Source organism: Gadus macrocephalus, chromosome 6, assembly GCF_031168955.1.
Source record: "Gadus macrocephalus chromosome 6, ASM3116895v1".
NCBI classification, from domain to species: Eukaryota; Metazoa; Chordata; class Actinopteri; order Gadiformes; family Gadidae; genus Gadus; species Gadus macrocephalus.
In genome coordinates, this window is record NC_082387.1 from 20,763,079 (window position 1) to 20,786,984 (window position 23,906).

The 23,906-nt window shown below is 46.0% G+C and overlaps 3 protein-coding genes across 4 annotated transcripts in view; 2 read left to right on the forward strand and 1 right to left on the reverse strand.

Moving 5' to 3' along the window:
- Positions 1-9,851, forward strand: part of inpp5l (inositol polyphosphate-5-phosphatase L) — a 14,191-nt gene extending 4,340 nt beyond the window's left edge. The window contains exons 2-12 of the mRNA XM_060053502.1: positions 1,150-1,248; positions 1,459-1,511; positions 2,354-2,473; positions 2,900-2,984; positions 3,126-3,221; positions 4,387-4,461; positions 4,781-4,854; positions 5,016-5,127; positions 6,522-6,593; positions 6,850-6,909; positions 7,654-9,851. Coding sequence (XP_059909485.1) covers positions 1,150-1,248; positions 1,459-1,511; positions 2,354-2,473; positions 2,900-2,984; positions 3,126-3,221; positions 4,387-4,461; positions 4,781-4,854; positions 5,016-5,127; positions 6,522-6,593; positions 6,850-6,891 — 828 coding nt within the window. The 3' untranslated portion in view covers positions 6,892-6,909; positions 7,654-9,851. The remainder of the gene's footprint in view (positions 1-1,149; positions 1,249-1,458; positions 1,512-2,353; positions 2,474-2,899; positions 2,985-3,125; positions 3,222-4,386; positions 4,462-4,780; positions 4,855-5,015; positions 5,128-6,521; positions 6,594-6,849; positions 6,910-7,653) is intronic.
- Positions 9,852-12,465: 2,614 nt separating this feature from the next.
- On the reverse strand, positions 12,466-18,775 carry nkx6.3 (NK6 homeobox 3). 2 transcript variants are annotated; one of them, XM_060054928.1, is made up of 4 exons: positions 18,647-18,775; positions 15,193-15,960; positions 13,825-13,994; positions 12,466-13,246 (listed from the first exon to the last, which is right to left on the reverse strand). In XM_060054928.1, the coding sequence occupies exons 2-4, from the start codon at positions 15,626-15,628 to the stop codon at positions 13,016-13,018; spliced, it is 837 nt and encodes a 278-aa protein (XP_059910911.1). In that variant the 5' UTR covers positions 15,629-15,960; positions 18,647-18,775; the 3' UTR covers positions 12,466-13,015. The 2 variants fall into 2 exon arrangements, with proteins under 2 accessions (XP_059910911.1, XP_059910910.1); XM_060054927.1 differs by lacking the exon at positions 18,647-18,775 and having other exon boundaries at positions 15,193-16,602.
- LOC132459987 (E3 ubiquitin-protein ligase NEURL3) lies at positions 18,065-21,668 on the forward strand. The gene is made up of 4 exons (XM_060054926.1): positions 18,065-18,419; positions 20,008-20,517; positions 20,864-21,007; positions 21,136-21,668. Exons 1-4 carry the CDS (start codon positions 18,398-18,400, stop codon positions 21,363-21,365), a joined length of 906 nt encoding a protein of 301 aa, XP_059910909.1. The 5' UTR covers positions 18,065-18,397; the 3' UTR covers positions 21,366-21,668.
- Positions 21,669-23,906: the final 2,238 nt, after the last annotated feature.

The window sequence follows — 23,906 nt, forward strand, 5'->3', positions numbered from 1 at the left end:
TGACCACAATCTAATAAAAACGGTGACTTATTTGACCTTTTAGATAATAATATTTTAATAATATGATAATGATAATTGTGATGTGTATTATCAGTATTATTATGGTGATTATTATTTATATTGCTGCTGTATTTGTATTTGTATTTTTCTTACTAGAGAGGAAATGATAAATCAAGCAAAGTGTCCCTCCCTCGTGAATCCAAGATCATCATTCTAATTCAGAGAGGAACAGACACACCTTCCCTGCATATAATTACACATATTCCACTCAGGGGAGCATATTCTATAGAAATTGAAATGATTGCCAGTCGTGTGTGTGTGTGGGGTTGGGGGGGAGGCAGCAGCTCCTCTCTTCCCTGTTGCACAGTCCGGTCACGTTAGGGGTTGAGAAAGCCCCTTTGGAAGACCTCATGGAAGGACCATAAACATCCCAGGCCCTGGCAGGCTCTCCCTCTCTCTCCCTGTCCGCCGGAGCCTCTCTCCCCATAGCCTCCCTCTAATGGCGGCTTATAGATCCTGGGCTGCTGTACGCCGCTCTGATGAGGTTAACACCAGTTTATTGATTGCTGTTTGCATGTTTTCCCACTCTTTACCCTTCATGACTCTCTCTCTCTCTCTCACTCACTCTTTCACTCACTCTATCTCTGTCTCTCTCTCTCTATCTATTTGTGAGTGTGGCTCTCTCTCTCTCTCCCTATGTCTCTCTTCAACTCTTTCCTCTCCCTTTCTCTTTTCTCTTTCTGTACTTCCTATTCTATTTTTTCCCTCTCTCTCTCTCTCTCTCTCACTCACTCACTCACTCAGGTTCCTCTCTATCTCCCTCTCTACATCTCTCTTCTCCCCTCTATAACTATCTGTCTCTCTCTCTCTCCATTCCCTCTCTCATTTTCTCTGTATCTCTTAATCCCCTCTCTATCGTGTTCTGCCTGTCTCTCTCTCTGTGTGTCTCTGTACGTCTCTCTCTGTCTTTTTGTCTCTCTCTGTCTTCCTGTCTCTCTCTATCTCTCTCTCTCTGTCTTCCTCTGTGTCTCTCTGTGTGTCTTCCTCTTTGTCTCTCTGTGTTTCTCCATACTGCTCCCTCTCTGTGTCTTTCTGTATCTCTCTGTCTCTGTCTCTCTGTACGGTCTCTCCGGGCCTCTATCAGTGAAGGATTTCAAGGTGGTGTCGGGCCAGAGCAAGTTTGTGGGCTCCCTGGACGGTGTAGCCACGGTGGAGAAGGAGAAGTTCCCCAAGAACTTCTGGCCTGATGTGAGTATGCATCTGCATGGCTGCAGGGGGATGCATTTGAATGGTGAATGGTGAATGTTGGGGGGGGGGGGGGGGGGAGTGGAGGAGGTCCACTCTGCGCTGACAGGGAGATGGGACAAATGATGTGGAGGAATCAATAATCACCAGCATTATGCTCCCTGCTGTTTTGTGTGTTCCTTTAATCGGTGTGTGTCTGTGTGTCCCTCGCAGTTCAAGTGGTCGAGGAAGGGATTCATGAGGACTCGCTGGCTCATACACAACCAGTACGTAGCTTCCTGCCTTCTGCTGCTCATCCCCACAGGAGGAAGACTCTCCCCCTGGTCTAGTGGGTTGGGTCTCTTCATCCCCTCCACCCAAATGAGGAGCTCCAAAACATTCCTCCCCTAGATGCTGCGTAATTCAAATCGTAATTCAAAACGACGTCGGTTCAGATTCAAGCATTCGTATCCAAGCTGACTTAAAGTCGGAGCAATTCCAAATGACTGCAGAAAGGATGTGAAAACCAAACCCAGGTCATTGTGTCTGTAAGTTTATACCCAGCCAAAGCTCAACGGTCCACACAACAATGAACGTGGATTAGAGCTCCTACGTTTTTGTTCGGAGGTTTAGCCGCTCACACACAGTTGCTGTAGGGACGGGAACTAAGGCCGCTTCAGCAAACAGCGCTTGTGTTTTGCCAGTGCGTTGTTGCTATTTGCTCAGTGTCTTCAAGCGGGGGTTGTTTCACGGACGGAGCTCGTCGCTTAAAGACCCATTAATTGTCTTTTGGTGACACTGAGAGAAAGGGGCTGAAAGCTGCACACACAAGACTAATGTGTTTTTTTTTTGTGGACTGGCTTTGCTTCAGGAGCACCTCAGCGATAAGCTCCGTAGTCACTACCCAGCATGCCCCACATCGCCACGGCGACACACACACACACACACACACACACACATACACACACACTATGAGACTATGCGTGGATTTGTGCGATTGCAGTTTATGTATGTCAAGGTGTGTCTGTGTGTGTTTACATGTGTATGAGGGGAGGAAGTGAGGTGTATTTTTATCTATGCACACACGTCGGTCACGTCACCATGTGTACATTGGCCGTTTTATCAACAGAGGTCTGGACCTGGTCAACGTCCACCTGTTCCACGACGCCTCCAACCTAATCGCCTGCAACTCCAGCCCCTCCGTCTACTCTGACAACCGCAGGACAGCCCTCCGCTATGTCATCGACAGGTTAGCATCACAACCGCTGTGCACGCAGTCTGTGGAGAGGAGGGCAGTCACGTCAGAGTAACCCAAGTACAATCTGAGGACCAGGTCAATAGATAGTCGCTGGCATTAGCGAAGTTGTACAGAGAGCTGGTGGTCCAGTGGACAGGGGTTTGACTCTGCCCAAAGCTTCTGGTTTGAACCCCAATGCCCACAGTCGACCTGACGCCTACCTGTGCACACGTTTGTACAAATACTTGCAACAACAGATATATTTGCAGTATTCATTTTTGACATGATATTTAAAATGCTGTGTCGATATGTGGATTAACAATTAACAATATAACGCTAATTACAACGATGAGCTGTCCCTGTCCTTATCATCGCTCGAGTCATCGTAAGAGCTGAAACACGGTAGACAACAGAAGCCAACGTGGTGTCTTCCTCCAGGATATCCCACAGCGCGGGTTCTACTCTGCCCTTCTTCCTCTTCGGAGACTTTAACTTCCGCCTTGACGCGCTGAGCCTGGTTCAGGTGGGTACTATTTCCCCCCCCCCCACAAACACCTGGTAAGAACCTTGTTCTTACCCATGGATCTGTGTGTGTGTGTGTGTGTTTGCATGTTTGTGCGTGTCTTGTGCGGGTTGTGTGTCTGCATGTTCTGCACGTGAGCAGGACCTCTCCACAGCCACGGACGTGCAGACCGTGACCAAGGACGGCAGCAACGAGGTGGAAAAGATCATCTGGGAGGAGAAGGACAACGATCATAAGGTAGCCATGACGACCAGGACCCCCCCCCCCCCCCTGCGCGTAAACATACACTGTAAAAAACTAAAAGTTGAGAAAACTCAAAATTGCAAGGCAACTTACTGCAATACATTTTTGAGTGTTGAGCCCAACAAAAGATCTTGAGTTTTAAAAAAGTTCCATCAACTAATATTATTTTGTTTGTATAATTACATTCTTCTTTAGACAAACTTGAAAGTTAGTTATACCAACTAAGATTTTTATATTTTACAAAACTCCAAAAAAAAAATGGGTTGTTAACTTAATATTTCAAATTAAGGTTAATAACATTTAAAATTGCATTTTCAAAGAATACAAAACAAGTTTTAAGTTCACATTATTCAAGTAATAATTGGAAACTTCCATTTTACATTTCTGAATGCCAGACAGCAATAGAACAAGCAACATGTAGCTAGTTCGAAAGCAGAGAATCGCTGTCTAAATGCAGCAAACCAAAGTGGAAAACGAGATTGTCATTATGGTCAAATACATTCAAACACATTGTGGCGAGCAGTGCGGGAAGAACGAGACGGGAGCCCAGGTTAAACGGTGACCGCACGACCCCGAGAGCTGCCTTTATTTAACACACACCAACAACACACAGCGCACCGCACACCCAACCAACGGACATGCAAGTCTCGGTAACGGTGGCGCATGTGCACCGTAGTTGGCCCAGCCTCAGACAGAGTCTGACTTAAACCCGTGTTTCTTGCTAACAAAGATACTACAGTGAGCCCAACTCTTGACCCAAAACTCAACATTGTTGGTAGGACTGTGCAATAACATTGCACAGTTGACATGAATACTTAATGTTTTATATTCATTTTACTCAGAAATCATAATGAGACCAACAATTTTAAGTTTTCGTTTTTAGTGTAGGCTCTGTTCCCTGGCTGGTGTTCTGGTTTACTAGTGTAAACATGGTCTCTGTTCCCTGGTGTTCTGTTTCATTAGTGTAAACATGGGCTCTGTTCCCTGGTGTTCTGGTTCATTAGTGTAAACATGGGCTCTGTTCCCTGGTGTTCTGGTTCATTAGTGTAAACATGGGCTCTGTTCTCTGGACGTGTGTTCTGGTTCACTATTGCTCCTGTTCGACGAAGGAGTGTGGTTGTTACTGCAGCAGGTGGAGAAAGCTGTGTTGTGTCCCCAGGTGGTGCTGCACATCGAGACCAAGCTGTTTGACTACCTCCACCAGAGCGTCTTCAGGCAGGACAACGGCCAGGCGGTGAGTTCACTGGCCTGACCTTTCACCTGCAACTAGCTGCCTCATCCCACCTCCCAGGCTCCAAGACAACACAACACAGCTGGTTGCCCGGCAACTATCTGGATCGGGATCCAGTGTCGAAGATTAAAACCAAAATGCCACCTGAGGCTTTAGGTCATGTTTCACTACACCTGCCACTATGTGTAGAGTTATAAAGTTATTGTGTTTTTTTTTTTCTTTGAACTCTTATAAAATATCAACCGTGCATCAAACTTTTGGATAATTCAGTTATAAATATATAATCGCTTTTATAAATATTCAATAATTGTCCTAACTACAGCTCCTTAAATATGATAAAGAGGTCGCAGCCTTTCATGATGTCATCAGGGAAGAGGAAATCCTATTTCCCCCAAGGTAAACAAACTTTAAGCTTCTGATCACATCACACATTGAGCTTAATGCAGTTCACTAAAACCCACTGCCTTAATCAACGCCATCTCTCTCTCTCTCTCTCTCTCTCTCTCTCTCTCTCTCTCTCTCTCTCTCTCTCTCTCTCTCTCTCTCTCTCTCTCTAGTTACCCCTACAGTGAGGACTACTCTGAGCCCACCCAGTACATGACGACCCGCTGCCCCGCCTGGTGCGACCGCGTCCTCCTGTCCCCCGCGGCCCAGCGCCTCCTCCACAGGGTCAGTCTGACACGCACACACACATACATACATAATATCTACATGCACACACATATGCAAACACATAATATGCACACACATGTATTAGGGGTGTTACGATACATGTTTTTGTATTGAACCAAATCTGTACGGACGTCCAGGTTCGGTGCATGGATTTACACAGAGAATACAATGTATAAAATTAAATAAAACTGGCGTGTGAATTAATCAATGTAATGCGGAACTAATGTAAGATACGCGAGTTCTTCAGGGGCAACTAAACTGCAGCCCTGATTGGTGCCTAGGTAGCATGGACCTCTAGGTAGCCGAGCTACGCCTTCTGGCTAGTGCTACAGTTTTTTGTCAGGTCGAGTGAGTGAGTCAGTCAGAGATAGCAGTGTTGTAACGCAAGTCTTGTACACTTCTTATTTGGATAGCCGTTCTGCTGTTGGTGTTATGGCGCATAACACGTCGGGTTCTCTGATGTCTCTGGTATTTGCACAACGAGATTCATAATGGGGGTTATCTCAGCCATGGTTGAGAAGGAATTGGGGGAAAGGAACTTTGGCATTTACTCCTTGGAGTACATGAACCGCGACATGGTGGAGAAAGGGATTGTTGCCTGTGATTGTCTCCCGCCGGAGCCCCGCTGCCCGCTTCCGAGGCACCACCGCCTCGGCGCTTCCGGGAGACAATCGAGGGCAACAATCCCTTTCTCCTCCATGTCGCGGTTCAGTCTACTTCAGATTGATGTGGAATTGGAAGAACCAGAGACGTCGGAGAACCCACGCAGGCGTTTGAGATTCCTAATATCATCTGGAAGCGCACACAGCTTTTGGCCGTGATAATATACATTATATGATAATGATATCTATGTATAATATTATATTATTTGACCCGCCTGTAAAAAACAACACGTTTGTGGAAAGCTCATTGTGGGACTGGCTCTAGCCTAAGTGGCTGTTTTGTTATTATTCTAAGTACTTTGCACTTTCATAAATAAGACTGCATTTTCCGTTTTATAACTGATTGTCTTATTTTGATGGCAAGTTACGGATGGAGTCTGGAGATGATTTGGGGTACTTATTGTTTACTGTTTACATCTTAGATTACACAGTTCAGGCTGTTGCAGCTAGCTCTGGGGAGAGACTCTATGACACTAGTGGTACAACCTGAGACATTGTAATTGCCTTCTGCATTTTTGTTTTTTCTTTTCCCTTCATTGTACCGAACTCATACCGTACCGTGAATTCAGTGTACCGTTGCACCCCTAACATGTCTGCACATACATACATATGTACCCATGCATGCATGCAAACACGCACACACACACATATACATACACACACGTATGTACACACACACAAACACGTCATATGACAGTTTGACAGCAGATGTACATTTGTTTGTTGCAGAGCGATGATGAAGGGGACATGGGCGTGGTCTACAACACCCTGGGTCCTAACATCTGCATGGGCGATCATAAGGTAGGGTGTTCTTATCAAACATAATGAAACAAATTGTTTCGGCCCTTGATTCTGATTGGCTCGTAGCCGTTGTAAAATACTATTAATGTGCCGTCAATCTCAGAGAATGTTTGCTCGCTCATTGCTTAATTTAAAGGTTTGATTAAATGAAGTGTTTGCCTTGTAGCCATGCACAAGTTGAAGTAGCTGTATAAATAAAGGTAAAAGTAATAAAGATATGATATAGTTCAATGTTGTTTCTTCTTTTCTATTCCAGCCTGTTTTCCTTTTCTTCTCCCTGAAGACAAACTGCTTCTGACCCGCACCCCTTTAAATGGTGAGCTGAGGTGTGTGTGTGTGTGTGTGTCATGATTGCTCCATGGCTCAGTTCAGCTCAGGGAGAGTGATCACAGCAGTCTGGCCCCAGCTCACGGCCCCCCTTCTCCCCAGGGGGCCGTCGGCCAGGCTGGGGCCACATGAACCAAGATGAAGAGCTCACCAGACACCCATAACCCTTTGTAGCCTGTGTATTCCGGCCCTTTAACCTGATCTATGTCTATCGGATGCTCACCGCCAGGCTGCCCCCACTAGCAACTCTTCGGTTTCGGCAGCGCAGCGGTGGAACGAAGTCACTGCCAATGTCAGGGCCAGCTTCTGCAAAAGGACTCAAGACTCACTTGTTCAGAGTTCACCTCGATTCTGTATTCATAATCTGCGATGCATTCAAGTCAAATATAAATTCCTGATATTATGCTTAACCTTATCCACACGTGTATATGCAATGTCCCTGTTCCCAGTGAGTATTTAAACACATCGAGGGTCGACATGATCGGCCATAATATTTACCGAGCCGTGTGTGGGGCGGCCCCCCAGGGAGCCTGAAGCCTCCGTTACAAGGTCATCAGTCTTCTTCCACTCCCTGTCTCCAAGGGTCCGAGGCAATGACAGCCATCGGAACCATTGCTGCACTGCCTGTTTCAGTCCTGCTGTCTGTCGTAGAGTCAGTGCTATATGGAGTCGCCCTTCTCCCAGGATCCATCTTCACCCCCCCCCCCCCCCCCCCTCCGTTATGTCCCCGCAGGCCCGCGGGGGAGGAGTCACCAGCCCAGCAGTCTGCTCGGGGCCACGTCTTGCTGGGGGGGGGGGGGGGAGAAACGCAGACCGGACTGCTGTGGACCCCCGACCGCCTGCACCCTCCAAACCCTCACCTGTCTGTCTTCACCTTGTCCCCCAAACCCTCTCCCCTAGCCGTCCGTCTGTCTGTCTTTACCTCAACACTGTATCTTGCATGGTGTCTTTTCCACCTGGTCACATACACACACACACACGCACACGCACACACACACTGTAGCGGGCCAGTGGGTGTGGGGTTTCCACGCTACCAGGTTGAATGGACAAAACACAACACAGAGAGCAGTTCCAATGGGTAAATGGTTTATTTACAGAGTAAATCAAACCAGGGTTGGAAAAGGGTCATCCACCTCCTTTATGCTCCAGTCCGTCCAACACTTCCCACCTGTCTCTCTCTCTCAGGGCGTTCCGTGCTTCCAGGCGATCACACAGATCCCGCCGGTCCTTTGCTAGCCCTAGCTTCGCTCGCCTTCCTCCCCTTAGCCTTCCTTTCCCTACACGACTGTTTGCTCGCCCTCTTAAGCCCAAGCACCCCTGCTTAACGATCCCCAGGCTTGCCTCGTTAGAGGGAGGAAGTCCATATATGGCTTGGGGGTGGAGCCAGCCGGGTGCCAGACCTACCACTCCCCTCACTCCTCCCCGGCGTCTGCCACAATACATACAGTACATGCATACATACATACATGCACGTACGCATAGACAGACTTCTAATTCGGGGCCTTTATTCAGAGATCGCCTTGGATTCCATGAATGGTCTGACTGTATGTGTCCTTCTGTTGCTCCTGCCTCTGTCTGCAGAGCACGGCTTTGTGCTGCTTTGGCTCAGGAACACAGGGTTAGGGGGTGACACAGGAAATATGTAGGCGTTTATCTGTTACTTCTTGCTCTGCTGCACATGGGTGGGAGGATACATTTCAATGAAGGATCTCTCACGTGCAAACCTGTGCACCACACATACACACAAGGAAGTGCACGCAGATGCACACACACAGACAGATCCACACACAAACACTCCCATTAACCAAACCAACAACATTCTGTGATGTCTAACATTATTGATTGTGTGTTTCATTAAGGTTGCACTGACATGCGCCCACAGATGGTTGTTTGTTTGTTTGAATTGTCTTTGTCTGGTTTTAGCTTGTTTATTTATTGTTTTAATTGGTTGGTGTGGCGGTCGTTGGAGGCTGATGTGAAAATAGAACTAGGTCTATTTTAGGTCAATCTGAGATGTTAACTGTGATTAACAATTACCTAAACATAGTATAGCTGGGACACTTAGAGATCTGCTGAAAGTACCGTGTAATTCCACCTCAAATGACCCGCTGTTAAAAAAGTTCAACAACTGAAAAGGTGGTACGGGTACACGATCATAGTCGTAGCCTTGTTTGGTGAGTGTGTTTTAGTCCGATGTCTCCTTTATCTATTGTTCTAACCAAGTGCTTTTATTCTGAAAGAATGTGCTGACAGCCATGTCCTCTTTTGCTGCTGCATGTTTATGGTTCTCACCCATCACTGAAGACGTTCTACTCAGGGTAGTTGACTGGCGGCCAGACAGTGTATCAACCCAGGAACACTGTGTCTCTGGTCCCCAAGCGTCTCCTACCAGGGGAAGGCGCTCTGGGAGACGTAATGTAAAAAGTGTCTGGGGGGGGGCGTCTGCCCGCGCCATGGCAGCACTGAACGACACACCGAGGTCTAACAAACTACCGGCTCGATGTTAGGTTTGGTTCATGTAATGCCTTCACACTTCAGTCTTTGGCCATGTTTTAAAAGATTTGATCTGGTTTTATATTTAGTATTTCAAAGACTGCTAAAATACTATTTTAGATAATATATATTTTGACTGAAGGTTTGATGAATGTTGATGATACACTGGGATGACGCCCTCCTTCCTGTTTAGACAAACAATGTTTTGAGTCAGGAGGTTGAGGGCTGTTTGCCCGTCACAGACCTTCAGTGATGTATTCAAGCTCCATCCGTTCTGACGCTCCGTGCTCCCGGCTTTAACAGAAGGCCTACACCAGCACTAGGTGCATCGGACTATTCGCTTCTGTATTCTGTTTCAAAATCCATATGCAAAAATGAACACTACAATCTCCCTTGTTTGTAAATAATAACAATCATGATAATAAATTGTGTACAAAAGTTGGTACCCTGTATGTCTTTATTTTAAATGTTTTTTGCAAATCTCACATCAAGAGAGATGGATTTAAATGTGCAATGCGTGACATTTCAACTAGCGCCCCTAGCTTGCAATATACTTGACATTTCTGTAGTCAATGCTGGTCAATATTGATTTAAATAATCTCATCAACAAAATCACATCCTATAACTGATACATTCTACAAATAACAAAGCTGGCCAGCCTGTTCCTCTCCGTTTCCAAGAATCATACTTTTGCCACGCCCAAAACGCTCCCTCCCACACCATCGCTAGGCTATTCTGTTTTGATTCTCACCACTAGGCTATGCTGGATTGCTTCACACCGCTTTACAGCCAGAATGATTGGACAGAACACTGTTATTTGTGTTTTGAGTCTCGCACATTGCGACCTTAATCAATAGAAACCAGACAGACCTGATCGATTGAATGTCTGCAGAATGAGTGCCGCAGAATACGTACATTCTTTGAAAACCTTCCATGTACGGCACATCTAGTAGTCTTGTCTTGGAGACAAGGAAGAACCATTATACACCTGGGAATTCCTGGAATGTTTGTAGTTTCACTTTCAGGACAGTAGGACTCAACTGATTTATCATAAACGCCGTCCACTGAGTCATTGACCATCAGTCCCTGGATGAATGTAGTCAATCAGGTCACAGAGAGTATCATCAAGCTGCAATTGAAGAGATAACCCATTCCCCTCACTAAGGACTAGGCCATCTATTTAGGTGTTGTTGGGGATAATGTTGTCTGAATAGTTTAAACAAGTTAAAGGCCAGCAGGATAACCTTCACATATGGTTACAGCGGCATTGCCAAAAGGGCAATGGAACAAATCCACATTTCTGCTGAATTCTTGAACAAAGATAAAAGTAAAAACATGACCATTCCATGCATTCATTTGAAGCACAAACGGGGGTGAGGTTCTCTGATAGAGAAAAAGAATCCCATAACTTAAAAATAGACTGCGTTGTGTCCAGGAATGCAACATTTGTGGAGCCTCTCATAAACCGCTACTTCAAGGACAATGTGAATCTTATCCAGGCCCTTGGACAATATCACATGCAGGCAAACAAGGAAGAATCCTTTTCCCAAGTCCAATCACATCACCTCTACTGCTGCTGCACCACCACCACCACCCCCACTACTGCTGCACCACCACCGGTTACGACCGCTAGTAGTAGTTACTACCACTACTGCTGTGGTTGTAGTGGTGGTGGTGCTGATGTGGTGCTGCACCACCACCACCACCACTACACCATCTGCTCGGTAATGACAGTCCATTGAACCTTCCAGCGGGGACAGGCTGGGGGCTCCGGGTTCGACCGTGCCACGCCGCTGCCATTGATTTTATGTTAGAGTGGGTTGCCGAGGCGATCATCTCACAGCCGCGGCACGCTTGTAAATGACATGTGATCTGACCTTTGACCTTCTCCTGCATCTTTCAATTAGGGATTGAGTCATTTTCCCTCTCTCTCGATTCATAATAACTGTCACTCAACTGGAATCGTCAATCCTGTCTGTTGGCCTTCTTCTTCTTTATATATTAGGAACAAATCTTTACTTGTATTTTGGTTGGTTTTAACAAATACAAATCGCACAAGTAACACCAGTGTTCATTACATTTATAATCTTTTACTGCTACCGTTTGTAGCCATCTTAGATGTTGAGCATCATAGTAGGCCTATATTATCAGTTCAATAAGTGTCTAATAGAAAATGCCTTGGTCCACAATACTGTGGATTAGTTCATTATTATTAAGCTATTTCCACCAAACAGCTGAAATGTCCTGTTGTTTCCTGACTCTCTCAGCGTTGTTTGACTTTTGAAACCCATGAATCAGATCGCTGCTTGGCCATCACGACACCTTTTGAAAGAAGCCAACCTGTGTGTGTGTTGTGACGAGAGCTACACCTTTTCTTATCTGCGGCTGCACTGATAAACGTTTCCCACACGTCTCCGGGGATTTATGGTGATAAAGCTCTTCCGGACTGTGTTTGTCGCTTTTACAATAATTGTATCAATTATAATAATATCTGTTAGCAATTGGACAATTATTTGCTGATGTTTTGATACAATAACAAATGTTTTGGAAACAAATAGGTCTGATATGTTGGTGTTTGTGATCTTGCGTGGAGCTATGAAAAACACTTTCATTGTTGAAGAAGTCTTTATTTGTAGCCAAACACATTACTATGCCTGTTTGAGTTCTCAGTAAGACCTTAGGTTTCAAGATACTTTAAATAGATCCAGACAAAACAGGAAACGTCGACATGAATGAACATGTTTCAATACGTTGAGCTCAGCGCCCCTCTCGAGAATGAAAAGCTCCATGCGGATGTTGAACTGGTTTCTCTTTGTTATTATAATTTTTCTTCTTTTTACAAAATAGGTATTCTTTATTGTCATTTGAAGGTATAATGGAAGCATCATTTATCTAATCCCCCCACCTTTATTCAAGCTCCGTACCAAACCCCAACCAGGTGTCCCGTTTGTTTTAACCCAAACGGTCTGTATGAACATGCTTCTTTCCCCATTGATTACTGATAGCTTTAACTGTTTGAAATATTTGACCTTCCCCTTTATAGCAACATGCATGTCTGCTGGGAGTGTCTGTGTGTGTGTGTGTGTGTGTGTGTGTGTGTGTGTGTGTGTGTGTGTGTGTGTGTGTGTGTGTGTGTGTGTGTGTGTGTGTGTGTGTGGTTGTGTGCCTGTGTGCGCATGGGAGTGTGTGGTGGTGTGGTTGTGTGTGTATGTGAATGTTTGTGCATGTGTGTGCGTGCTTGTGTCTGTGTGTGCATGTGTGTGTAAGCGCGTTTATGAGCGTGTGTGAGTGTGTGTTAGTGCCCTTTTGTGTGTGTCTGTGTGTGTGTGTGTGTCTCTGTGTGTGTGTGTGTGTGTGTGTGTGTGTGTGTGTGTGTGTGTGTGTGTGTGTGTGTGTGTGTGTTTGTGTGTGCGTGGGTGCCCGTCTGTATGTGGGTGCGCGAGCGTGTCTGTGTGTGCGTGGGTACGTGTGTGTGTGTGTACGTGTGTGTGTGTGTGCGTGTATGCTTATACGTGTGTGTGTATGAGCATGTATGCTTGTGTGTGTGTGTGTGAGAGCGAGCGTGTGTGTGTAGTTGCAGTACATGTGTGTGTGTGCGTGTGTCAGACATGGTGGGGTCCGAGCCGCAGCACGGAGAAGGCCCTGCGGTGTTTGCGCAGCAGCAGTCGTATCTTCTCGTCGTCCGAGTCGGGGTCCAGCGGTCTGTTGTACTCCTCGTCCTCCACCTCGTTCTCTGAGGCCTCGCCCGCCCCCAGCCCCCCGCAGGCCTGCGTGGAGCTGGGCTCCGACGCGCTCTTCTTCCTCCATTTGGTGCGCCGGTTCTGGAACCACACCTGTGATGGGAACCCACAACGGTATTTAGAACCCTGACCCGTGTTTAGAATCCACACCTGTGTTTAGAACTCTGACTTGTATTTAGAACCAACACCTATATTTAGAACCCACACCTCTGTCTGGAACCCACATCTCTGATCACTGAACCAACAACCTATCTTTAGAACCTTCACCTGTGTTTGTAACCGCCACCTGTCTCTAGATACCTGGGTTAAGAACCAACACCTGTGTTGAGGGTTCAGCTGTCATATCCGTCTCACTTCAACTTCACTGCTTATTTTTTTTGACCTTTTCCAATTATGTGAACCGTGCTTTCTAGTACTTCCTTTGTGTTTTACGCCCAGCGTTAATCTAATACACCCTGCCTGTTTCACTGCCTTAGTCCCATGAGCTATGCGAATCGAATTCATATGCCATGAGAATAATTATAACCAATAGATCTTTCAATTGATCTATCAATCATTTTCTCATATTGTATGGCTATGGAATTCCACTTCCAACTTGTTAGCGATAATAGATCATAAAGGACGTCAGAGCAGGTCAGCGGGGAGCCAACGGATACAGCGAGCACGTCTACCTTGACTTGGGACTCGGTCATGCCAAGGGAGTAGGCCAGCCGGGCCCTCTCGGGCCCCGCAAGGTACTTGGTCTGCTCGAAGGTCTTCTCCAGGGCAAAGATCTGATGGCCGCTGAACGTGGGCCGTGTGTGTTTCTTTCTGGCGGCCATTTCTCCAAGAGTCACGTTGTCTGAAACGGGATGAACAGGAACCGTTTTAATGACGGGACCTTTATCTCGTTTGCACTTTATTTGGAGTGATTCACAATTAGTGCATCAACCGTGAAGATACAGTCCGGGAAATGCAAGAATTATGTGAGCCCGGTTCATCTAATAAGCAAACTGCGTAAAGTGCTACTTTTTAGAAACAGGAGATAGGGATAGTTAAGAGATAGTCTAAATAAAATTATACTAATTACAAAAAAGTATTGAACTGATATAATAATTTTAAGTTAGCCACCAACTAAAAACCTGTACTAATAATAATTTGAAGAGAATTTTCTATTTGGTTACAAATACAGAATCAGAAATATTTAATTATTCCTGGTGAAATTGACAAACAAAATGTTTTGTTATTGTACTTATTTTCTGGGAATAATAATACGGTTGCAATTACAACACCGTTTTTTTTTGTTGCATGCATTCATTTAAAGAGGAGGAAGGTTACAACCTTTATTAAATATGAAACCTTCTAATGTTCCCGTTTAAAAGGTCACATTTACTTAATTGTTACAAACAGTTTGATACAAATATTATATTTTAGATAATTATATCAAATATTATTATTTATAAAGTACAACATGATATAAAGTAGTTATAAAATAACACTATATTAATTACTTCATTTTATTATGGGACACAGTGAAAAAGCTACGATCCTAATATAATGAAATTATTTATTTATTTATTATTAACGTTCATTACATTTTTTTTAATATTTGTCATTGTAGTCAGAAACGCATTTCACTAAGGTAAGAAGTAATTAATAATAAAAGAAAATAAAGCAAGCCACACTTTGTCTATTCTGTTTGTAGAATAGACCACAATGTGCCCCATACTATAGGCATATGTATAAAATATAGATATATTTATATTTACTTGATCACTGGGCCATTTTTCTTCTTTTTTACATTGCATTTACACACTATAATATACTGTGAGGTACTGGCCCTGGGCCAGGGCTTTTTATTTACTCTATTGTCTATTCTTTTTTTCCTGAGCTCTACTTAGTATTTTTTTTGCATTGTAATATTTCCTATGTCTTCCACTGCTGCTTTCCTGTAACAAAGGAATTTCCCATCCAGGAGATTAACAACGTTTTTATCTACCTATCCATCTAGACCCGTTGCCCCCCAGATCCCCTCCCCCCATAGGGCCCCCCTGACTCACTGTTGCTGCAGGGCTGCCGGCCCCCCCTCCAGTCGTAGCCGCCCTCCGCCCAGCAGCTCCGGCCCTTCATGGGGCAGTCCGCCCCGGCGGGCTTGGTGAAGCCCCCCACGGAGGCCGCCGGGCCGCAGTCCCGGTTGTAGTACATCCCCGACCCGGCCACGGCGGCGGGGTGGGCGAAGCCCCCCATGGTGGAGTACCCCGACAGCAGGGTGGTGGTGGTGGTGGCTCCGCCAGGGGAGCTCACCGCCATCATGGAGCGGCTCAGGATGTCACTGATGCCGTGCGGGGTCCCGGCGGGGAGCTGGCTGCTCAGGCCCGGTCCGAGCTTGTAGAAGGAGTTCTGCACGGCGTACGGGCACACCGGCGCCTTGAGGTCCGACGGGAACGGGGTCAGGCTGTTGTTGAACAGGAAAGAGCCCTGGATGTTCGGATCCATGGAAAACCGCTTCTTCCACACAGAGCCGCCCAGTGAGGTCCCAGTTAGGAGTAAAGCGGGGAGGAGGACGCTGAGGGTGAGGGGAGGCACACTGGGTAGGACTGGGGGGGGGTCCCGGGTCACCGCTGCGGTCCTCGGGTTCTCTGGTGCGTACGACGGCGGGGTTTGGAGGGGCCGCTCCTCTGTACCAAGCGCTCCCTGTGTCCTGGTTCTGCCCGCATGGGACGCTGAGACAGTGAGGCGAGCGCTCTGCAGGGGTTCCTGTTCTCACGCGTTCCCTTCACCTATCCTCCCAGCCATGGCTCGCCCCGGCCTCACTCCATTATTACGTCCTTCAGTGGAAACACACGGTGGGTCAGGTTCACAGCAGCTCCTCCTGCACGCTCCCTCTCAAGAGTCATAAGTAAGCACTATCTGGATAATGAAGTGGCACCTTGATAAAGATAGGAGGCCCAGGCCACATTAGAATGCGGCCCGGGATTGGTCGGCGCCCCTCAGCGTTAACGCGATTCCATTGGCCCCGCTGCCAGGGCCAGGCCCCTGATTGGGCGGCAGCAGATTGATTGTGTTTTGAACAGGTGGAGTGGGAACGAGTGGGTTTTTGATGGCCTGCCACTGCTGAGCAAGTGTTGTGTGGCGGAGGTGACGGTTGGCAGGGCCTCATTTACACCAGATCACACAACACACACACAAACCCAAACACAAACACACACACACACACACACACACACACACACACACACACACACACACTGATGCACACACTGATGCACACACATGTACGCGCAGACTCACACACACACACACACACACATACACACACACACACACACACAGACACAGATACAGACCGCACGCAGACCTCTGTCCGCCTCAAAAGGAACATAGCATCAAATAAGGTAAGATAAGATAATGTTAGAGCTTAAAAGATGAGGTCATTCAATAGGTTCTGCTAATCTTTTCATTGGACAGATTATAAATAATTAATTTATCTATTTTTAATCCTCAGTGATACAAATATATGTATATATAGGCCTATATATATATATATATATATATATATATATATATATATATATATATATATATATAGATAGATAGATAGATAGATAGATAGATAGATAGATAGATAGATAGATAGATAGATAGATAGATAGATAGATAATATATTACTAATTACTAATATATTAGTATTTAATGTTTAATGAAAAAACATTATAAATGTTGTCAATGATTTCAATAATATAAAATAAAGTGCCTGCATGGGTCATTATTTTAGATGAATGAAATCAGTGTTGTGAGGAATCTCAGCACAGGGCTAGAACATGGAGAAACAAATCTGTGGTACTGCTGAGACAGCCTAGTAAATTCGATTTTTATCCTGATAAAATCGTGTGTTTTAGATCGCAATTGTGCCGATAAGATGTAGGAAGTGGTGTCGTGAGCAGCTGTAGGCCTACAATGGATTTCGCCAACATGCAAGGGGTTTTAGGGACTTTCTTTGCCCGGGAAATCGTAAAAGGAGCGATGATGTAATCCTTTGGTGATTCAACGCTGGACCTCCTGACACGACACGATCAGGACCGCATCTGTCTGATCAGGACCGCATCTGTCTGACCTGGTTCCTCATGAGCATCTGAAGGATGATGTTCCACTTGAATGAATAAATATTGACCTACAACTCAGGTATTATCGGCCTATAGGCGTGGAAGCATTTTATATCGTTTCACATACACTCGAAGAAGATATGAGGTCACTCAAACCAAATAGAAATATAGCTCCTCCAGATCTCCTCACAATTGGTGTGCGTCCCTATTCTTCTCATCATAATTTGTGGTTTCACTGGCACACATTGTCTAAAGTATTCTATTGACCCTAAAGTAGTGTGTCCTGAAATTTTCCATTATCCTAATATTTTCCTAATATCCTAATATATCCATATATTTTTTTTTAACAACTATCAGAAGGGAGAATAACCCAACTAGATCACCTCCCATGACTTAAATCACCTCCCAGGACATGGATCCATCTGGTAACGCAACACTTGCCCCGTGATTTTCTTAAGCGATGCGTCAATCCTGAAGAGCGCATTTTCATCAATTACTTTTTTTCACAGCGATGTGAATGGAAAAAAACCCAACTAGATCCCGTCCCATTATCTGAATCACCTCACAGGACATGGATCTGGTAACGCAACACTTGCCACGTGATTTTTTGTAAATGAAAGCAAGGAAGCGACGCGTCAGAAGAATCCCGCAGAGGGCATTCCCATCAATTATTCTTTTTTCACAACGATGTGAATGGAAAAAACCCATCTAGATCCCTTCCCATGATCTGAATAACCTCCCATGACATGGATCTGGTATAACAACACTTGGCACATGATTTCCTTTAAATGAAAGCCAAGAAGCGACGCGTCAGAAGAATCCTGCAGCGCATCGTTACAGCATGTAGGCTTATTCATCTGATTATTCACACATTCATCTCATTTATATTAAACTCACAAACACAATCTAAGAAATATAGAGGACTCGTGCGAGGATCATGGAATAATGGAGCATAGTGTTTAAAGTCTAAGGTCTGTAAAGTCTGGCCATTGAACCTGTATTTTTCCAAGTCCCGCCCCGGCCCGCCCTCTCGCACGTGGGTCGCACTGTTGTGCTTTCGCCGACAACCTGCCTCGGGATTCAAACCTGCCACGGATTCGAACCGGCATCAGATCATAATTCATCTTCGGACCTTCAGGACCTTCAAATGTGATTCCTGAAGATGCCTATTCACGTGAACTCTGGTAAATATACACTTTATATTTATTTCACCTTATAACTAAAACACTCTCTCTCTCTCTCTCTCTCTCTCTCTCTCTCTCTCTCTCTCTCTCTCTCTCTCTCTCTCTCTCTCTCTCTCTCTCTCTCTCTCTCTCTCTCTCTCTCTCTCTCTCTCTCTCTCTCTCTCTCCCTCTCTTTTTTTTTTTTTTTGAGATTTGATGTTTTCGGGAAGAAAATAAATATTAAAAACCTGTAAAATAGCTGATGTTCTCATATAACTGTGAGCGTGGTGGATATTTCATATCCGTCTTCTCCTGCGGACGTGCAGGTGGACGGGAGCGCAAAACGTAGAACAAAACCACCCAGTCAGCCTGTCTGTCTCCGATCAAAACAGGATCTGATCTCTGAAACAGATCAGAGATCAGGCGATCATTCGCCTGTTTCTCCTTTTTCTGTTTCTTTACAGTCTGTCTGTTCAGGTCCTCAAATCAGTTCAATGTTCACAGTCATTAATTAGTTTAGCGTCTAGTTTCTGGGTTTGATTGTGGATTAGGAACTGAATTTTAGTTTTACAATGATTTTCTTTTCAGTTATGTTCATGGTTGTTCATATTTATTGCTGGGTTTATGAAAACCCTGAACAAATATAAAATGTATAGGACACAAAAGTATGAATATATATAAATGTATATATGCACATAGTAATGTTTGTAATGTTTGAGTTAATGTTATGCCATTATTAACATTACTATTAATCTCAGTCATGACATTAAGTGGTCGATTTTAATTTAAGGGTATATGGGTCATTCTATGTAAATGTTTAGGGTTAGTAGGTGATTATATAAACAACATGATTGTAATTACAGCATGAGGCAGAGGCTGTCTTTCTTTCCCTTTCCATTTAGTACAAGTGAGAGATTTTGTCATTTGTGTCCATGCTTAATTAGTAAACAGGTGTACTTACATGAAGTCTGTGGAGGAGCGAGCCAAAGGTTAAATTGAATTGAGTACAAACTGGAAGCCTACATATATTTTTACTTTGGAATTTAAAGAACAAATTCCTAAGAATATTTTTTATTGAAACAACATTACAAAGTATAATGGCTCCTTGTTTCTTTTTTGTTTTGAGTCGATCCTAGATATTCCAGGTACGGTGTGTGTGAATATGGGTGGTTAGGTCTTCGGTGTGCAGAGTTCAAACAACTGCAGTGTTAACTAGTCCAGTGTCAGTGTTGACCCGGGCCTCTAAACCAGTCCAGGTTCAGAGTCGACCCGGGCCTGTAAACCAGTCCAGGTTCAGTGTTGACCCGGGCCTGTAAACCAGTCCAGGTTCAGTGTTGACCCGGGCCTGTAAACCAGTCCAGTGTCAGTGTTGACCCGGGCCTGTAAACCAGTCCAGGTTCAGTGTTGACCCGGGCCTGTAAACCAGTCCAGGTTCAGTGTTGACCCGGGCCTGTAAACCAGTCCAGGTTCAGTGTTGACCCGGGCCTGTAAACCAGTCCAGGTTCAGTGTTGACCCGGGCCTGTAAACCAGTCCAGTGTCAGTGTTGACCCGGGCCTGTAAACCAGTCCAGGTTCAGTGTTGACCCGGGCCTTCACCTGTCCCCTGCAGACTCACCGGAGAGGAGCCACCACTGCAGCTGCTTCTGCCTCGGGCCCCTAGCCTTCCACGGCTCCGCTGTGGGGGCCCACCTCAGCCTGGGGCTGGGCCGGAGGCTGGCCCGCCGGACGGAGTGCACCTTCAACCACGGCCTGGCCTTCAGCTCCCGGCCCGTGCGCGTGGGCGAGAAGGTATCCCTCCAGGTGAGGAAGCAGACGGACCACTGGAGCGGGGCTCTGCGGCTGGGCTTCACCAGCGTGCCCCCCGGCAGCCGAGCGCTGCCCCCCGCCCCCATGGCCATCCCCGACCTTACAGACATCGCGGGCCACTGGGCCAACGTCGTACCGGGGGCCTTCTGCCAGCCGGGCTCCGTGGTGAAGCTCTGGGTGTCCCACGGCGGGACGGTGTACTGCAAGACGAAAATCTACAAGAGACACGTTCTGGCGAAGGGTGTGGACCTTGGCCAGCCGCTGTGGGCCCTGGTGGACGTCTACGGACAGACCTGCGCCGTGCTCCTGCTTGGTGAGATTGAGTGCGTTAGAGAGTGTGTGTGTGTGTGTGTGTGTGTGTGTGTGTGTGTGTGTGTGTGTGTGTGTGTGTGTGTGTGCGTGCGTGCGTGCGTGCGTGCGTGCGTGCGTGCCTGCCTGCCTGCCTGCCTGCGTGCGTGCGTGCGTGCGTGCGTGCGTGCGTGCGTGCGTGCGTGCGTGCGTGCGTGCGTGCGTGCGTGCGTGCGTGTGTGTAAGTGTGTGTGAGTGTGTGAGCTTTTGTGCTTGATAGAGTTGACAATGCGGTGCAGCCTGTTCTTCTTTCAGCTTACTTTCAGTTTATTATCTGGACAAGATATTTATTGTGACTGCTCTCTCTGCAGGTTCTGAGAAGAAGCAGGCGCAGAGGACCCGTAGGTCCTGCCCTCTTCCTTCCTCCCTCCAGCAGCAGGGCTATGAGAAGGAAGGAGGCATGGAAGACCTGTGTACGAAGGACAAGACCTGTGTGTGTTACCTGAGGAAGAACGGTAGGCAGAGAAACAGCAACATCGTTGATCCCGTCTAATGTATCTATATTTTGTTTGAGTGTGTTCTGCCTGATTCCTGTTTTCACTGCAGGATGACTGACTCTGCTCTGTGTTGTTCCTCTTGACAGACTATGAGAGGGCGGTGGTGTGTGTAGCCTGCATGCAGTGTCCGGCCAGCACCACTCTGCTCTGTGGTCACCGCTGTCTGTGTCTCCAGTGCTCTGACCGCGTGATCTGCGAGATCGGAACCTGTCCTCTCTGCCGCCAGCCCATCCGAAGCTCGAGACACACGAGCGAACACGCGCGCGCCAGCACACACTTCATATCCGTAACGGGGGGAGGGCAACCCTTACTGTGACAAATGTTATAAATATTCTCCTGTGAAACTGCAATTGTGGAATGTTAACCCTCAGCTGAAAAAACTATGTTTACAATATTCTGATAACCTTGGCCATTGGCTATCATGTGTAATTTACATTGTGTATATAGGCAAAATGTTATATTTGTTTAAGAACGTATATCTGAAAATGCGAAAAGCCTACAGCGTTTTTATTGTATTGCTTGTTTTTTGTATATAGTATTGTTATAAAATGTGTATGTTTTGTTATTTATTTACTTTTATACCTGACATTATTTTATAAAAACGTTTTTTACACAGCAATATTGTCTGCCTCCACTTGATAGAGAATCGCTTCAATAGCCGTCTGTTCATGCAATTATTCATTATAGCCACTAGAGGGCGATTCTGTACCGCTTATACTGCGGTGAGGCCGCTTCATGCCTCGAGTTGGAGTCTTGTAGGCTTCTGTAAGACATTGAAAGTCTAGCCTGATATTTGAACTAAGCCAACAATCACATAGCAAAATATAAAAATTCAACCTAGAAGGTAGTTTTTCAGAATTAAAAAATAAATCGGATTGAATTAGGAGCATATCTCCTCTCCATCAGTGAGCATATTGTAGTGTCCCCTGCTGATTCTGTGTCGTAGGCCTATCCCAGTAACCATGTTTGGTAGTGTAGGGGAATGAAATGCAGATGTCATGTGACATTTGGTTTAGCATCTCAACTGCCAAGATGTTAATATTGGTTTTGGAGGGCAGTGCCATTCTTGGGAGTGATATGGACCTTGTGCCAAGCCGATTCCCCGCCATAACGGTGAAAAGTTTATTGTGCAATCCTGTCTCTATTGCTACTGCTCTGAAGACCCCTCTGATACTGTCAGGGTACAGGCTCACTTTCATCAGACTGCTTGGGGTTTGGTTTTCCATTTTTTCCCTTTGGAAACCTGGAATACTAGGCTGGGGTTGTGTGTGTGTGTGTGTGTGTGTGTGTGTGTGTGTGTGTGTGTGTGTGTGTGTGTGTGTGTGTGTGTGTGTGTGTGTGTGTGTGTGTGTGTGTGTGTGTGTGTGTGTGTGTGTGTGTGTGTGTGTGTGTGTGTGTGTGTGTTGTGTGTGTGTGTGTGTGTGTGTGTGTGTGTGTGTGTGTGTGTGTATGCGTGGTGTACACACCTATGTCTAAATTACTGTCTAGACTTGGAGTAGGCCTACACTCTACCCAATTTAAATCAAGCAAAGTATTTTTGCTAATGCTTCAATTAAACTCGACACCAATCAGCCCATGATTTAGTGGTTTGAATGGCTTATCGGAGTCGTTCCAACTGTTACCATTTTATCTAGCCAGTCAATTCTGCTGATTCGGACTGCTCGTGCTCGTCGTTCCTGTTAAACGGTAGGGGGCGATAAACGACGCCTGCATGGGAATCTGTATTATTAACAGCTGTGGATGGAAACTATTACCCAGTCTTCTCCCAGATGAGCTCCCCCCACCGCACACGCACACACTCAACACACACACACACACACACACACACACACACACACACACACACACACACACACACACACACACACACCACACACACACACACACCACACACACACACACACACACACACACACACACCACACACACACGCACACACGCACACTAACACAAACACTAACACAAACACAAGCATACACACTCACACGCACAAACGCACTCAGTCACGCACACGGGCAACCGCCCCTCCACACGTACGACGCCTACGTACCCATACAGTATAACATTCAAAATGTGAATCGCTCGCTTAAGATGAAAGACGTCCTGTTTGCAAGGGGAGGGAGGGAAGGGGAGACACAGTGAGAGAGAGAGAGAGAGAGAGAGAGAGAGAGAGAGAGAGAGAGAGAGAGAGAGAGAGAGAGAGAGAGAGAGAGGAGAGAGAAGAGAGAGAGAGAGAGAGATGAGAGAGAGAGAGAGAAGAGAGAGAGAGATGAGAGAGAGAGAGAGAGAGAGAGAGAGAGAGAGAGAGAGAGAGGGGGGGTGAGTAGGCTAAGTCAGAGAAAAAGGATAGGACCCAGAAAGTTGGAGAGCAGAATAGTGTTCCCTCCTTCCTTCTCATTCCTCACTTCCCGCTCCCGCGGTACCACGGACACCTCGTCTCGCGCTGTGTCGTAAGTACCGTCGCCCGTCTCCTGTTGTGTTCCCGCCGCGCCTCGCGCCGGCTGACAGCCCGTCACTGACACTTCGCTAGGCTTGCGTTATGAGCACGTTATTATGAACACATTATTAGCACGTCGATACAATGAAACCAATATCGTTACATTCATTTTGATTGAGGGCTTGTCAAAGTGTTGTGCCTCATAAAGCGGTCTGACTTTAACTCTTTATTCAAGTGAAGTCTGCTGCTTACGGTTATAACCCGGAGGGTCAATTTATGACGTTGAACGTGTAAGGGAATTGAATTACAGGTTTGTATGGTGTACTTGTAAGGAGTGGCAATGGTTCATAATTGTATTAAGTCGACTCATTTTATCTTTTATTGGAATATTGTGAAACCCAGCTCAGGGAAATATGCTTT

Coding starts and splice junctions, on each gene's coding strand:
- LOC132459987 (XM_060054926.1), top strand. CDS start 18,398: ATGCCTATTCACGTGAACTCTG. Junction 18,420..20,007: donor GCCTATTCACGTGAACTCTG/GTAAATATACAC, acceptor TGTCCCCTGCAG/ACTCACCGGAGAGGAGCCAC. Junction 20,518..20,863: donor CTGCGCCGTGCTCCTGCTTG/GTGAGATTGAGT, acceptor CTCTCTCTGCAG/GTTCTGAGAAGAAGCAGGCG.
- nkx6.3 (XM_060054928.1), bottom strand. CDS start 15,628: ATGGATCCGAACATCCAGGGCTCTTTCCTGTTCAACAACAGCCTGACC. Junction 13,995..15,192: donor CCGGCAGCCCTGCAGCAACA/GTGAGTCAGGGG, acceptor ATCCCGTTTCAG/ACAACGTGACTCTTGGAGAA. Junction 13,247..13,824: donor TGACCGAGTCCCAAGTCAAG/GTAGACGTGCTC, acceptor TTCCCATCACAG/GTGTGGTTCCAGAACCGGCG.